Source organism: Suricata suricatta, chromosome 6 (genome assembly GCF_006229205.1).
Source record: "Suricata suricatta isolate VVHF042 chromosome 6, meerkat_22Aug2017_6uvM2_HiC, whole genome shotgun sequence".
Taxonomy (NCBI): Eukaryota; Metazoa; Chordata; class Mammalia; order Carnivora; family Herpestidae; genus Suricata; species Suricata suricatta.
In genome coordinates, this window is record NC_043705.1 from 30,355,836 (window position 1) to 30,372,067 (window position 16,232).

General features: G+C 36.2%; 2 protein-coding genes across 2 annotated transcripts; both read left to right on the forward strand.

The window, feature by feature from the left end:
• Nucleotide 1: 1 nt before the first annotated feature.
• Nucleotides 2–912, forward strand: PURA (purine rich element binding protein A; the record flags this gene model as incomplete). Its single annotated transcript, XM_029941180.1, has 1 exon — nucleotides 2–912. A coding segment is annotated over one exon (858 nt), but the record flags the coding sequence as incomplete, so codon positions are not given.
• Nucleotides 913–9,917: 9,005 nt separating this feature from the next.
• Nucleotides 9,918–14,517, forward strand: IGIP (IgA inducing protein). Its single transcript, XM_029942044.1, has one exon. The coding sequence runs from the start codon at nucleotides 14,211–14,213 to the stop codon at nucleotides 14,370–14,372; it is 162 nt and encodes a 53-aa protein (XP_029797904.1). The 5' UTR covers nucleotides 9,918–14,210; the 3' UTR covers nucleotides 14,373–14,517.
• Nucleotides 14,518–16,232: the final 1,715 nt, after the last annotated feature.

Sequence of the window (16,232 nt, forward strand, 5' to 3'; positions counted from 1 at the left end):
CGGCGGGGGCGGCGGCGGCAGTGGCGGCGGCGGCGGGGCCCCGGGGGGGCTGCAGCACGAGACGCAGGAGCTGGCCTCCAAGCGGGTGGACATCCAGAACAAGCGCTTCTACCTGGACGTGAAGCAGAACGCCAAGGGCCGCTTCCTGAAGATCGCTGAGGTGGGCGCGGGCGGCAACAAGAGCCGCCTCACTCTCTCCATGTCAGTGGCCGTGGAGTTCCGCGACTACCTGGGCGACTTCATCGAGCACTACGCGCAGCTGGGCCCCAGCCAGCCGCCCGACCTGGCCCAGGCGCAGGACGAGCCGCGCCGGGCACTCAAGAGCGAGTTCCTGGTGCGCGAGAACCGCAAGTACTACATGGATCTCAAGGAGAACCAGCGCGGCCGCTTCCTGCGCATCCGCCAGACGGTCAACCGGGGGCCCGGCCTGGGCTCCACGCAGGGCCAGACCATTGCGCTGCCCGCACAGGGGCTCATCGAGTTCCGCGACGCTCTGGCCAAGCTCATCGATGACTACGGAGTGGAGGAGGAGCCGGCCGAGCTGCCCGAGGGCACCTCCTTGACTGTGGACAACAAGCGCTTCTTCTTCGATGTGGGCTCCAACAAGTACGGCGTGTTTATGCGAGTGAGCGAGGTGAAGCCCACCTACCGCAACTCCATCACCGTGCCCTACAAGGTGTGGGCCAAGTTCGGACACACCTTCTGCAAGTACTCGGAGGAGATGAAGAAGATTCAAGAGAAACAGAGGGAGAAGCGAGCTGCCTGTGAGCAGCTCCACCAGCAGCAGCAGCAACAGCAGGAGGAGACCGCCGCTGCCACCCTGTTGCTGCAGGGTGAAGAAGAAGGGGAAGAAGATTGATCAAACTGAATGGAAAAAAACCCACACACACATGCATACACACACACACACACACACACACAGCCACACACAAAATATATACTGTAAAGAAAGAGAGAAAATAAAAAGTTAAAAAGTAAAAAATAAAAATAAAAAAAAAGAAATAACTGTTAACTCCAAGGGAGCACCACCCACAGAACCTCCACCAACTGACAGTTTCTCTTCTTGACTTGCCACCCATCGCTGGATGTTGTCCACTTTATCCACCATATAAAACAGTAAGCAGCTGCTAAAAACAAAAAACAAAAAAAATACAAAAAGTAATAACATTATATGAACTGTGTTTCCTACTTGATTAAAAAATATAAAGAACTGAGTGTTTATTTCCCTAATTAACCAAGAACTTTTGTACACGTTTAAGCTATTATTATTAAAAGTGTTTGCAAAATGGTCAAGATTATAATATTGCTGAATTATATAAAAGTCCTTTTCATGTTGAGCTAACATTTGACTTTAGCACAAAAAAGAGATATTTTAGAACACGTAAAATAATATTTTTAGTTTTTCTCATTTTGTTACCAAATTTCAAACCTTACATGGAGGTTATTATAGTATATTTGACACCCTATATACCTGTGATTAGAGATGTGTATATATATGAGGGCTAGGCATGCTGTGTGTCTGAGCTTTGTCTAAATGTTATGCAGAAGTTTGTAGAGTTAAAGGTACGTAGGTTTAATTCATGCAAGGTAAACAATAAGTGCTCTCTTTTATACAATATGCATTGCATCTGGACCTTAAACATATAAAAATGGTCAGTGAAACTTCTGTGAACATGAAGAAATTATTAAAAAAGGCATTTAAATGAAATTTGCTAAGTTGTGATTTTTACGGTTGGAACCAAAGTTATACAATAGTAAAAGGAAAAAGAGAAAAGAAAGAAAAAGGAAATCTCCCTATTTTTCTGCATCTGTTTGCTTTGATTGAGTAGGTGTTTTGTCATTATTGTGTATATGAGATGTATCGTTCATAATATATTTTTTTTATTATGTGTAGAAAGATTTTAAAAACTTAACTAACGTGCAGCAATTTCCAGTGAACCTGTACTTGGACATCAGGTAGCAAGTCTATTTGTGGTCACTAGCACTGTCTCCTAAACTAGTAAGAGGTCTGAAGCTATTCTTTGATTTTTGCCAGTGCTATTAACTTATGTAGACCTGTTAAAAAGCAGAGCAACACAATTATAGTTATCCTACTGAGCCATGGATTCTGAGTTTCATTTTAAAAGTGAAAGCCAAGTTGGTATGTGTAAAGGATTTCCATGTAGCTGTGGTGCTAGTTATTACTGGCTACATTATATGCTAAGTGTATTTGTGTTCCCCAAGTGTACAAGCCTTCTATCAAAAGTATGTTCTATAACTCATATATTCAAGGTGTAGGGTATGAAAATGCAAAGCTTAGGAGAGCACTTTACCAAGCTGGTGTCCTCCAAACTGAAATTGTTTGTATCGATAGTCTTTTACAGGTTTTCATTTAAAGATGTTCGTGTGCTTTTAATTGACAACTAACTTCTTGCTGCTGTATAGTAAAATATTAATATATTTTTATCATTAAACTGCTGCATGACTATCATCTTTGAGTGAAGAGAAAATGTTATAAAAAAAGATGCCTTAAACAGTACATTTTGGTTTGGAATTCTGTAGAAAGTATTTTGGTTTAAAAAAAAAAGGTTATTGTCTGCTATAGAGAGTTCTGGGTATGGAATTGTTTCTTGGCAAATCCAGCCATATAGATCTTACTGCTGTATGTAGAAGACACCACCTGTAGGGGCTGGAAGGTATCAGTGTTTCTCACATTGTAAAGCATTGGCCTAGGAAGGTGAAACAGTTGTCTTTTTGAAGGATTTTTTTTTCTGCTGGTTCTTTGGGTTTTGATTTGATATTTTTAAGCTCCCTGGTTGAGTGTGTTGTCTTTGTTTTTGAGATCTACTGTATGTGTTGAATAACAAGCTATTTCCATTGTACTGTGCATTTTCCCATTAAATTGTTTGCTTTTAATATTCATACAATGTTAAATATGAGGTGACCGTACAATAGTTAGGAATTTCTTTACTTACAAAATCACTGGAAATGATTAAATTGCTTTTCCCTTTCCCCCAAGGTGCATTTTTCTTATTTCCATATAGTAAAGTTGAGCTTTTACAGTGCATAATGTGACATTTGGAATGCTTATCAACTGCATGTAAACATTAATAACCTGCACTTTTTTGTCTTAAGGTTTGTTGAGCTGTTTTGTTCACTGTACTTTTACTGTGATATGGAAAAGACTGCATTCTCTGTGCTGTTACTAGTTAGGAAAGAGAATTGCTTTGATTTTGTCTCTTGTTTACTATAGCTTCTTAAAGTTAAGCCTTGTACTACAGGTTGTTGGAGTACTCCTAGATCAGTGTTTCATAGTAGCCAGCAATAAGTAGTGCAAGTCAACAAAACACAGCAAACTTAGGCAAAGTGTCCTTTCTTTGAGATGCGAGTTCTTTCATGAGGTTTTCTTTAGGGTCACAGTTACCTAAAGTGAAGCCTTTCTTACCTACAGACTTCAGATTCTGCTTGGAATCCTACCGGATCAATAAGCACATGTATTGTGCAACTGTCTTTACACTATAACAGTTAAACACAATCTTACTAAGATTTTGAAACCAGTGTCTGATTTATGGTCATTGGGTTTAAAAAGAAATCCACATGCAAATCTTTTAAGACTTAAGAGGTGATCTTAGAAAAGACTAAGTAACTGTAAAGATGCTCTTTTTTGCATCTCACTTTACCTCCCCAAGCACCCTCCCATCCTTCCTCCCCTCTACTGATTCATCCTTTTCCCACCCTTCCCCCCAGGTGCTCGGTACTTTACCAAGGTTCTATATCTCAGTGTTTTATGTTGGAGTTTTTCCTTGTTTTTTATTTTACTAGTTGGTAAACCCTGTTTGTGCTGAAATGAAAAAGGAAATGGTATATTTGACCATATGTGTTATTCATAGAAGACAGTATGATCAAATGTGCCAAAAACAAGCAAACAAAACTTAATTCCTGACAAGTATGCCTTATTTTTAATGATTTGCTTTGTCTTACAATTAAGGTCCAAGAGCTTGGTTAAACTATATTACTTGCCTAAGTATAAAAGAAAACTTGAAATGCATTGCAATATTGACGTTCTTTAAAATGAGAGACACTGTCAAGTAATTTAATCCAGAGATCAGCCACCTGATTCGAAATGCCCATATATGTGTGTGTGTTTGGTGTTGTTTTTTTTTTTCCTTTTAAATCACCAAATCTTTTTTTAAGCTACTTTTTTTATTTGTGCCTCCTATTTATCATGCTGATGTTAGAAGCAGCAGTCATCCAGCCACAGAGGGAGCTAAAGTTAACTAACCAGAACTGTAGAAATCATTATACATGCCTTTGACAACAAAGGAAGTTCATAAGAAAAGCCATGTCGGCTTTTCCTCTACTAGATACAGATTGAAGGTAAATGAATATTTGCCAAATGGAAAAGAGAGACAATGTGAGTCAGGAAAGACAAACTTTCCCAGCTTCCTAAAAGCCATGGAGAGTAGAAACCAAAACCAACAGGGAACTAAAAACCTTGAAAGTCTCACTTTCTAGTCCCATGCAGGGGTTGAAATTTGACTCAAAGTGGAAAATATATCGATGTTGTTTTTTTAGGTCTTCACATCTAGAGATGGATAACTATTCCAATTTGATTTTTCAGGTAATGGAGAAAGCTGCTAGTAATTTTAACCCCTGCCTAAAGAAGACAGATAATTTCATTTGGGAGCAAATACTTATTGCCTTGAAAAATAGCACTGTAATAGCCTATGATAATTAGTTGTAGAATAACCTTTATCCCTTTTAAACTATGCAAATTATTAAATAAGTGTAAATTAGGACTCAATTAAAGATAGTTGATTATATTGCAATCAGATGGCATTCACAAACTTAACTGGAGCATATACAAATGAAATCTATTAGTATAAGAGTTTTGTATGCTAACAGAAAAATATAATTTAGCTACCTATTCTAAAAATGGTGAATATTATTAATATTGTATAATAGGACTGGGAAGACTGCCTCCTTTTTTGAAGAGAGAGATTAAGGATTTTTATAATTGTTTTTCATCAAATTTTAATATTTTTGTCAAATTTTTAGGTATTTAATTTGTAAAACAGTTTGCTTTGTACTGGCATACAGAAAATAGGGTATTGATTTTAAACTTTTTGAAGCCAAGTGATCAAGTACATTTGTAATAAAAGTCAATGGATCTATATCAGTTGTACTCACTGTTTTCATTTCTTATTCTTATCAATATAGGAATGCTGTACTTTTTCTGCAGGACCACTGAACTAAATTTGGGTGGAAGGGAGGGGAAAAGATAAGTCCATTGAGAATGAGAATATGGGCGGGTATCATGGCCTAAGCACTTTATATAATCTTTAAGTCAGTTAAGATTTGGTATATTAAAAAGATGCATATTATCAATTTTTTTCTTCCTGTTTTCATATGGAACTTGACGTTTGTGGGGGTTAGCTCATTCATTGTTTCTGTGCTTTAACATTTTGCATTTGGTAATGTTGAAACATTCTCAACATGTTTTTCTTTGATGACATGTTGGGTTATATGCCAGCCATGGAGAACCCACCATGGGCACGATTACTTTTATCTCCCACACGGGGTCCACCCTCTCTTCTTCAATATTCCCATTCATTTTCCTGTATCTCACTCATACACAGACATACACACACACACACACACACACACACACACACCCCTCTAGGTTATTTTAAAGTGAAGATTTCTGAAATTGTTGCTCTAGTTATTTACATAGCTCCACAATTTATTTTACATGTGAACATACTTTTAATATTTTCCCCATTAAAAAAAATCAGATACCAAATCTAATGACTTTTTTCTGGGTTATTTCAATATCAGAATGAGATCCTGCTTTCCATGTAAATGGATGCTAAAAGAAGCAAATCTTTAGCAGCTTAGATTTGGAACAATTGGTGATAACTCTGAGTATAACATTTATAGTTGATTATCCTTAAATTTGAGTATCTTAATAATTTGGAGAGATATCTACTTCTTCATGAGAGTGGAATGAATAGGAAAGAGGTTTATCAGAATTGCTTAAGTGAATAAATTCACTGACGTTATTTGTGGAAAGTTGTTAAAGTTTATCCATTTTTAAGTCATACATTATAATATTTCTGGGTTTTTAAATTGCAAGTTAACTGAATTTAGACCATTTGTAATGAAGTACACAAAACTAAAATGATCATTGCTATTAAAATTACTGTTTCACTCAGCATTAATTGCTATAGAGAATTTGTAATACATTTTTAAGAAAAGCTGATTTTAGTATTTGGGGAGTTATTTGATCCTAAAAGCCTAGATTTAAGGCCTAGGCCACTTGACAGGCTCTTTTCGAACAGAAATTTCATTATTATGGGCTAAGTGAAGATCATCTAAACTAGCATTAGCATGTCAGGTAGAATTTCATAATGCAAAACAACCAAGTGAAAAGTAAAAGATATGATTGGTTTCAAGCCAACAATTTGTCATCTTCCAGCTGCTAAACTGACCACCAGGTTTTGATGTTGAATGGTCTATGTTGTTAGGAAAGCTGAGTATGGCAGAGGTCATTTGTTAGAAAAATTTTTCTTAAAAAAAAAATTTCATAGTTACTCATGTATTTTTATTTTGTCCCCATATTATGTTTGGTATTTGTTTTCTTTTCCTTTTCTTTCTTTTTTTTTTTTCCCTGATGTGCTTTGCTTTTGTGGAAAATTGTCTTGTTTGATAGGTAGAAACATGGTGGTGATCCTCTATGTAAAATAAAGTTTTAATTACAGACCCAAAATATTTCACTCATTTTGGAATTGGAAGGTTCTTTTAATTTTCATGAAAAGCATACTTTGTTTTGATGATTATTAGGAATCTGCTTACTAATTAAATTTTTGTAGCATTTCAAGGGAAAAATTTAAGCTAAGAGTTTAATTTTCTTGATTTAGGGTACACTTTAAGAATTCAAGAGGCCTCCAAGTTCAAGGACCACCTTTATATTCTGAAATTTTGAGAATCATGGAAATATTCTCCTTAACATGTATTTTAGCCTAAACTAGATTAAAACAGAAGGATCCTTGGAGGACTTAAGATGTCCTTATTGTTAAGTAGCAAACGTATGGGACAGATGACTTATGTATTCACCTTGACTAGTTTAACCAGTGATGGACATTAGCTAATGAGTTATTAGACACATGTTGGATTAGGTCAAACTCCCCTTTAAGCTGGAGTGGATTGGCAATTGCCAGTGTAGGTCTTTGTTGGTGGAATTTGACCTACTTCTCTACCATATACATTTGGCTTTTTTTCCCCTCCCATCCTTCTTATTCCTTGTTTCTCTCTCCTTTATTCTTCTCCTTGCCATAGGCCTGCCAGTGACACTCAAGCTTACCCCTTTAAGAGGGAAGTAAAATTGCAGGCTCCTGCCTTAGAACATAGCTCACTGATCCCAGAAAGATTTCTGTATAATAAGATAATTGGGCAGTTTTTCTGAGTGCTATTTTCCCTATAGTCTTAAGTTGGCAGTTTGAAGGCCTTGAAATTGTTAAGAAATTTGTGAATTGAAGAGAGTAAGAAGTATGTGTATTTTAGGTAAGTTACTGGAGGCCGAGATTTACTGGTTTGGAAGTTTAAGAGCAGAAAGGGAAGAACTATTTAATGTGTTCATGAATGAGAGTTATATAAGGGAATAGTTTGGAAGTAAAGTGGGAGAAATTTTTATTAGAGGTAGGTAAAGATATGAAGGTGGAGTCTTAAATGAGAGTTGTTTGCTAAGGACAATGAAGTTGATATTCACTAATGAAGTTTCAATAAAGCCAAAGAAAATGGGTCCCTTGTTGGTTATGAGAAAGCTATTGGTCTTATAGCTAGTTGTTAGGATGATGATGTGTTATACAAATCTGTTTTCAGGTGTAGGATGTTTGCTTTTCTGGACAAATTAAGTAGCACAACTGTGGAATGACAGCTTTTCTGGTCAAAGTATGTTGGTACTAGGGACTTACTGTTTTGAGGGAAAGAAGTTTAAGAAAATTTTAAACTTTGTCAGTTATCATTTTTAAACTATCAGAAATTTTATTATACAGACGATTTTCCTGGGCTCATGTTACAGTGTAGTTTAGCTTTACTTTTCAAAACAGTCCTTAGATCAAATAATTTGATTTTCCAGCTCACAAAGATCAATATCGTGTCTTGATTTTACAGAACCTTGAGCCTTTGGTTCACATTAATTTCTTACAAGAAGAGAATAAACCAGGTGAAAACACTAATCTATAATTTTAGGTATCTTTTTTATTTTGTTTCACTTGCAGTCCCACCATTTAACACTGTGGGCCTTATGTGACCCTCAATAATACTATATTGCTGAAATTAGGCAACATACCCTCTCAAATTTCTGTTTGTTTTCCCACTTTTCCTGTTATTTTAAAATTGTAGAATTCCCAAGTGTTCAGTAGTGGCAGATGTTAACAATATAATTTAGTATATCTTGGAAGTTCTTACATTCTTTGTAGGGTGAATTGATTATGTTTAGATTTCTGTTCCCAGTATCCCAGGAACATTTTTAATTATTTAAGATAAAGAATTGCTATAATATTTTGTTTTTTAAATTGCATAATTCAAGTATTCTTGGAATCTTTTTAAATTTAATACAGACTTATTCTCATTGATTCTGTCAGATTATTTACTTCATTTTACCCAAATCTGTATGCAATAGTGGTAAAATTTTTTTAAAGATAGCTAAAAAAGAGGTTCTGATTTTGTATCTGGAAAGTAGCTTTTTTCCCCCAAATGTCAAGTTCATTAATAATAGCAGGATTATTCTTATTGTAATTTATTTTTTAGAGTTAGCGCTTAGTATGCTTTTCACATCTTACAGATTTTAAAGTATAATACACTTACATTGTATAACTTGTTCAAATCCATGCAGAGCCTTGTTAAATAGCCCCTCCCTTAGGAATTGTCTTTTAAAAAGTGAATTCCCAAACCTAGTCAAGAACCAGTGATTTAAATGACTGCCTTTGAAAGGATTCCTTGAGTCTAGTCAATAGAGATAAATGATAGCCCATTTCCATGCTGCATACAGTTGTTAGGGTTTATAAAGTTGTCAATATGTAAAAGTGCAAAAGCAGGAAAGATGTAAAATTGCCTATAAAATATCTAGTTTTCATTATTTGCACTATTTATCTTTGCACTTGGTTTTTTGAAAGTTAAGACTAGTCACTTTCACTTTTGTTTCTAGTCTTTTCTAATTTCTTACAGAATTGTTTTCAATATCCCACCCAAAGCAAAACTTATATGCAATTAAATATGCTTTATAAGTCCAAGAAAATATTTCTTAGTATTAGCTATGTAGAACAAAAATTTGTTTTGATAAAATTTTTAATATGGGCCTTTATTTGCCAATATAATCCTTTGTAAATGTGAGCTCTATTAAACTATTTGAAAAGACAAAATGAAAGCTTAGGATAGAAAAAAATGTGTGTATATATACATATATATACATATATATATGAAATGATGTCTTTGAGATCCAGCTTCTAGCCTGAGATGGACTGGTTTTGGAGTGTTGATTTGTTTTCGCTGAAGTCAATGAGATCTGAGTCTAGCTGGGTCCTGGCTTAAAAAGCTGTAAGTGAAGTAGGTGGCAAGTGGCAGCTCCCTCTTTCATGTAGTTTTCCATAGTGCTCATGGAGTTTCATCATGGTCTATGTGATATAACTGGTATTGAAATAATTCCATTAAATGAATATTCCTTTTTGGAATTCAAGGTTCACTCACTTTCTGAGGGGGGAGGGTGGCAAGGGATAAGAGTCTTTATTTTAACTAGAAGCATTCTTATAACCTCAAGATGTGCTCTAGAAAGAATAGGAGAAGATATGTACCTGTGAACATATTTTTTTGTCTCAGTGAGGTTGTGTAACACAGTGCTTAAAATTACAAAAAAAAAAAAAAGTTGATAGTTTTGTCAATAGAACAGAAATGTGTTTTGGCTAAATTAATTTTTGTAAGTTATTTAATTATTTCATTTTATATTCCCTTTCCCATAGCCTTTTGGGCTCTTCATACTTAAAACTAACAAGCGAGAGGCCTCTCTTTAGATCTGGTTTATTTTTGGAATGCCTGAATGTGTTTCTGGATGGGGAGGGGGGCAGAGGGTGGTGGTTTAATTCTTGACATGCTCTTCTCAGCATGTTTTGGTAGTCATTCTGGATCTCACGTTTGCAAATTCTGTTGATAATTCAGTGATGTATTGAAATGAGAAAGTCCTCTATGACATAGTGTGAATGTTTGTGGCTGGACTTTACTGTAGAACCTTGTGGTTTTGTTTTCAATTGGGATAGAAAGTTAAACTTCCCTTGTGTTCAGACTTTAGGTTTATCTAGTGGAATTGTGCCCGGTAGTTGTCTAACTGTGGACCAATTGTGGGGATGAAAGTTGACAAATGTGTATTTGACTCTAGATAATCCTTTACTCAAAATTGTAAATTAAAAGCTTGTAGTATTCAAGTTGTCTTAAGTTTTAAGTTGTCAGATCTTTAAATGTGGAAGATGATCAGCATTATGTTTATGAATTTCCTTAGGGAAATGAGAAAAATTCAATCTCCAAACCTTTTTTTGGAGACTAAACTTACCATATACAGAAAATGAAAATATTTTAGAAAGTGGCTTTGATTATTTTTAATGGAGTTTAATCAGCTTAATTAATTATTTTTCCTAGGTTGAAGCACTTATTTCCCAAATGTGAATAAAGGGAAAAGATCAGCAATTTGGCCCCTTTTTTTTGAGGCCATTTTTAGTTTTCTGCCCCCATTTCCCAGTCCTAGTATAAAATGAATTACGGGTATCCCTCTAAGTCCCTGTAACCCCTTTTTGAGATCTTAGATACCTTTGATAATCTGATGAAAGTGATGGACCCTCTCCCCAGATTAAAAAATAATGCACATACATAGATAATTTACATGCAACCTCAGGGGCATCACACATCTACTGAAACCCAAGTTAAGGACCTCTGCTCTAAGAAAACTCTATAGAGAAAATTTTAGTGCAATTAATTGATAAAATAAAGAATTAACTATTGGCTTAAAACATTTCAGATTGGAATTATTGTTAGATGGTGGCCCCTACTAGCAAAATGTGACATTGCAACCAGCTTTTTATACATTGTAACATTCAGACAGAAGGAAAAAGAAGCAATGTTCTGAGATCTATTTATAAGGAGTTAGGGCATCTCTAGATGGGGGAGCCATTCCTGGTTCAAGGCAGGGGTCAGGGTGCCTGACAGCTTCTAGCAGGGTAGAGTTTGATAAACCACAACGCTCAGGATGCCAAGGGGTTAGCTATTATCTTAACCTCTTCCTCACCAAAAGATTTTAGTTTTGTGTGTTGGGAAAAAAGATGTCACTAGGAACAAAAAGATTTGCCTTACAACTTTGCTGGAACACATCAGTTTGGTGTATGGGACACCAGTATTATTTTCGAGAAGGTACATAAAACCAAAGTAAATTATTCTCTATGTAGAACATTATTTACTAGTAGCATTTGTTTGGATGTACTAGCTTTGACAATTTTTACCAGTAAATATTGGTTTTATTTAAAACTGGGAATCCAGTTTATGAATAGGATAGTTGTTGTATCTGTCCTTTCCCTATGTAAAGAACAGTTAAAGATTTATGCATACTTTTTACTTTTCTCTCTTGATGCCATGGAGTGGGGTGGGGGGTGGGAGAGGAGATCTTTGAATCAACATCTGACAAAATGTCTTCTCCAAATTAAAAAATTGAGAAACAGCACTTTAACTCTACACCATTTTAATGCATGTATTAATTTTCATAATGATTTTTGGTGCATGCCTCTGGGCTTCTTCAAAAGTGTACAATAGGAAAGTGTATTTCCTTTCTTAGAAAGGAGATTTTTTTTCTACTTTGCAACTTGTGATTACAAAAATCTTCCTCTGTGGGAAGATTAACCATGTATTGAACTACTGAAAAGTATATATTTTTAGATATACAGAAGGAATTACATGGAGCAGCATTCAGACCTATATAGAAGCCATAGCATTCTGTATAGGACCAAAAAGGAAATAACATTAAACACTTAAACAGACTTTGTTGGGTAGAAATACCTTTAGATCTTGCATTGACTTCCAAAAAGAAAATACCACAGAAGTTTGTTGAAAACTTTTGTTGTTTGAATTTTCTCTGTCAGTATATTTAGCCCAAATACAACAGCTTTGGGTTAACATACATAAGAATCAAAAACAAAACAAAAACAAAAACAAAGCTAACTAAATAGATCAGTCTGTTTTGCCAATCCAGCTTGACTGAAATAAGTAAACTAATCACTTGGAACATGAAAAACTGTCCAACTCCTCTAAGGTTTTGACAAAATAACCTTGGCTGATGTGGGAAGTTTCCCACTTTGATTTCTGACCTGACAGTGAAGATTCATGCTTGACATGATTTCAAACCTGACACTGTCTGTTTAAGGAGCTATGGTACAGTTTGCTAATTCAATCCCAGATACCTGTTGATTACCTGTGAGATCTAGAGTCCAAAGTAGCCAGCAGCCATATCCCTGAGTGCTCTGTGCCCATCAGATCTCTTAAAGTAAGCAGGGTTGGGACAGGTCACAGCTCAGATGAGTGACCTCAGGTGCTGTGGACAGCCCCAGATTCAAGAATTGTATCTGTTTTCTTGGGAGTCATCACTGAAGTAATGTCCCACATGGTGTTACTTATTGTAGATGCTCTCTCGGAGGAGGAGGCCCAGAGCACACATCCTAATTGCTTGTGGTACTCAGAGAGGGGGTGCTAACTCTGAGGCCCTGGCCAAATTCCAGTTTAGGGATGTGGGTCTTCTTCTTGCCATTCTAATTGGAAATGTGCATCGCTTCCCATTTTCCCTGTTGACCTCAGTGCAAACTGCATTAGTCTGTTTCTTTGCCCTGGTCCCAAGTAAGATGCTGGTGTGTATTATATGGGCCAAGTTCATGCCTTATCTTAATGCACAAGAGTTGAGGAAGGAGGGAGCTCCATGTCAAAGTGCCCAGTAGTTGGAGCATAAACTCTTGTGAGGCTTTGGAGAGGAAATGGGCCCTTTTAGCACAAGTTGGGGAATATACACTGGCCGGAGGCTTCCAGCCACGAGGTATGAATTGAAACCTATTTCCCTCTTTTCTTATAGCATGTTGAGAAAGTCTGTTGGGTTTTCAGCAGTCAGGGAAGGCCGGAGTTCTGCAGCTTTAATCTGGGTAACTGAGGCTGGTTGGGGCAAGACTTTGGTTAATTAACTGGGTTCTCAGATGCCACAGACTCCGTGAAAAGTCACCATTATTTTCAATGGTTGTGATAGAATTTTCCCCCAGTAGCCATTATTTTAAGATTATATTGCAGAGTTGCTTTATTTGAGCTTTTCATGTATACACAATCCCAAACTGGAAGAAATAATTTTAAAAAATAAAAAAGGAATCCTGCTGTGAAAGGTATATATTACTCTAGATTTTTCTTACTGTAAATATTGTAAGATTGTAATACTGTCGATATTTTATTAACCAACAAATGTTAATCTATGTGAATTCAGACTTATTTTAAATGTGCTTCTTATTTACTGTGTGTGGTCCCTGTTGCTGACAGTATTAAGTTATATTCTGATGTAAGATTAACTTTATTAAAGAATGTAAACATTAATGTTTCCTTATGGGAAAACAAATAAAGTATAAAGAAGACAATTCTTTTCATTAAATATCCTGTGTATTTACACTTGCTAGACCCAGCACCACTTATAAATTTAGTACACTGTTAAAAATTTTAGTTAACACAGCTGACATGGTTGTGCTCTGTTTTGAAAGTCTAAAAGGAGGTATTGTTGGAATATAAAGTTTGTATTTGTCTGCTGTGAATCATAATCTTGAAATTTCTAATCAAGTTTGTAAAATTTTTATAGTAAAACATTTTAATGACAATTTAAAAATTTACTTCTCTAAAGAATGGTCAAAAGAGTATCCTTTCAAAAATAGAATTGTTCTTTAATATCTTTCCAAAATGACTTTGGTTAAATGGACCAGATGTATATTAGTTAAAATTTAGGACAAAGTTGTGATATTCTTTGAGTTTACAAGTTAATCCTTATTGGAGATGTGCCAATTATACAGTAGAATATCATTAATTTGCACTGTTTGGGGACCCCATTAAGAATGCTGAATTTTGCCAACTAAGAAGTAAGCAAATGCAATTTAAAAAGTAAATTTGAGCATTCTGTATTAAATATGTGCAGTTATTATCACATGAAGAAGCGCAGTGTGTCGGGCTGTAATATAACCATACTTGCTGTCATGTTCTCCCATCTCAGTGCTGGGAACTCACCATGTGGAAACCAAGCAAATGTGTTGTGCATCAGCCGGCTTGAGTTTGTTCAATATCAAAGCTGAAACTAGCGAGGTCTGCTGTACTGCTTATTGAAGTATTGTGATTCTTTTAGGCATTGATTCTTACAAAATATATACTGTAACAGTATACTTTGTACAGATTTAAATTTTATTTGAAAAAATGAAATAAAGTAGGCAAAAAAATAAAGATGTTTATTTTTCATGTGACTATATAAACAGATCAGTCTTTTGTTTGAGTGTCTTTGGGGGGATCTCAGTGTCCTTGGGGGGATCTGATTGCTCTTGCCTTTTTTTTTTATAGATGGAAACCGTTTTTAGTACTCAGTAACAGGTATACTTGCCTGATCATTAATTGGCTGCAAGCTTTAACTGTACTCTCTCTCACACTGGAAAACTCTATTTTTGACTTTATTTTAAAACAAACTGATTTATTTCTAAAGATTTTATGTGAGTGACTTGCCTGTTTTCTTGACTCAGTTTTTAAAATTCTCTGACGGTATGATGGTTAACCCAGCCATCACAACGGAGGAGAAAGAAAATCTTGTTCCGTAAATCATGCCCCTTTCCCATGGAAGGTTTTTTTATTTTTCTGTCGTTGTAAATTTGAAATTGGTTCAGGCTAGTGGAAGAGCTACGAAAGAGTACATAACAAAACATGAAGTGAGTCCTCTGCAGAAAATAGAAGTCTGTGCTTTAAAATAAGATCCTTTCAAAACTGCTTTTCTGGTGAGTGGAGTGGTAGATAGAGAATGAAGTTACCAATGAAAATGTGCAGGAGTGATCCTTCAGAATAGTTTGAATGTCTTCTTATAGAAAATTAGCTTACTGGACGAAAAAAATCCTGGTTTTGGCCTCTAACTCAAAAACCAGTAGAGGCCTTAGTTATATGACATTTCACCCAACCTTTGGAAGTAGAGTTGGACGTTTTATTTCTGGCTTTCTCCCCGTTTTCTCTTTGCCCGTGCTTTCACTTGGAACAAGCAGTTGCAGGAATCTTGTTCACACCATGGAAAAATTTTCAGTGTTCTTTAAATGTATGTTAACAGTGGTTACATTCTAACGACTGATGCATGGCCATAAAAATATCTCAAGATCCTAGTTCTACAGTTCCAGCCTTTCCCCGGTGAATCCCAAGAATGTTTTGCTGTTGTTGTTACTGGGTTTTTTTCTTGCTAAAATGGCCCTCCTTTCTACATCTGACAACCATCGATCCAATAAAAATAATGCAGAAACTTTGTTGTATGAACACTTAAAGCTGAGTGTCACTGTTTGAACCTAGTAGGTGTGGTGCAAAGAAAATTTTCCTTAAGTTCTGCGGGGCCTTTGATTTAGGGGGCACACACCGAACAGGAGACTAGGTTCCCTTCTGGGCTCAAGGTGGAATCAGACAAACCCCTGGGTCCCTGTCCAAGAGTTGCACTCTCTAGTTATGTAGGAGCTTGAGGTGGGAACTCTAGCCTTGATATGTGGTAAGTGTAAGAGAATTAAAAGTCACAAGCCAGGCCTCTTCCTCACGGTCTGTGGCCTTCCTCTTTTAAAGACCCCATGTGGGACTGTGATTAAAGATGCCCTGTGGTCATGTTGAAGAGCAAGTAGTGAAGTTCTGCAGAGCTACAGGGGGAATGTCCCAGGCTTGGGATAGGTCTGTACTACAGGACAAAGCTTATAGTACCACAGGGAGACCCTCAAGAGAGGTGCCCAGCATGGTTAGCAGAACTATTTGTCAATCTTTGTTTCCTAAAGTGATGTAATTGGCAGTCTCTTCTCAGTGCCACCTCTAATAGATGTTAACTTTTATTTAACCATGTGGTGTGTCATTTACTTTGGCTCTTTTGCATAGTTTTTAGAAATCTCTTTGTTCCTAGTTCCAGTAACAGTTTCTTTCTAAGCAGACAGGACATT

Excerpts from the sequence above, each read along its gene's own strand:
- IGIP (XM_029942044.1), top strand. The coding sequence starts at position 14,211 with ATGTGCAGTTATTATCACATGAAGAAGCGCAGTGTGTCGGGCTGTAAT.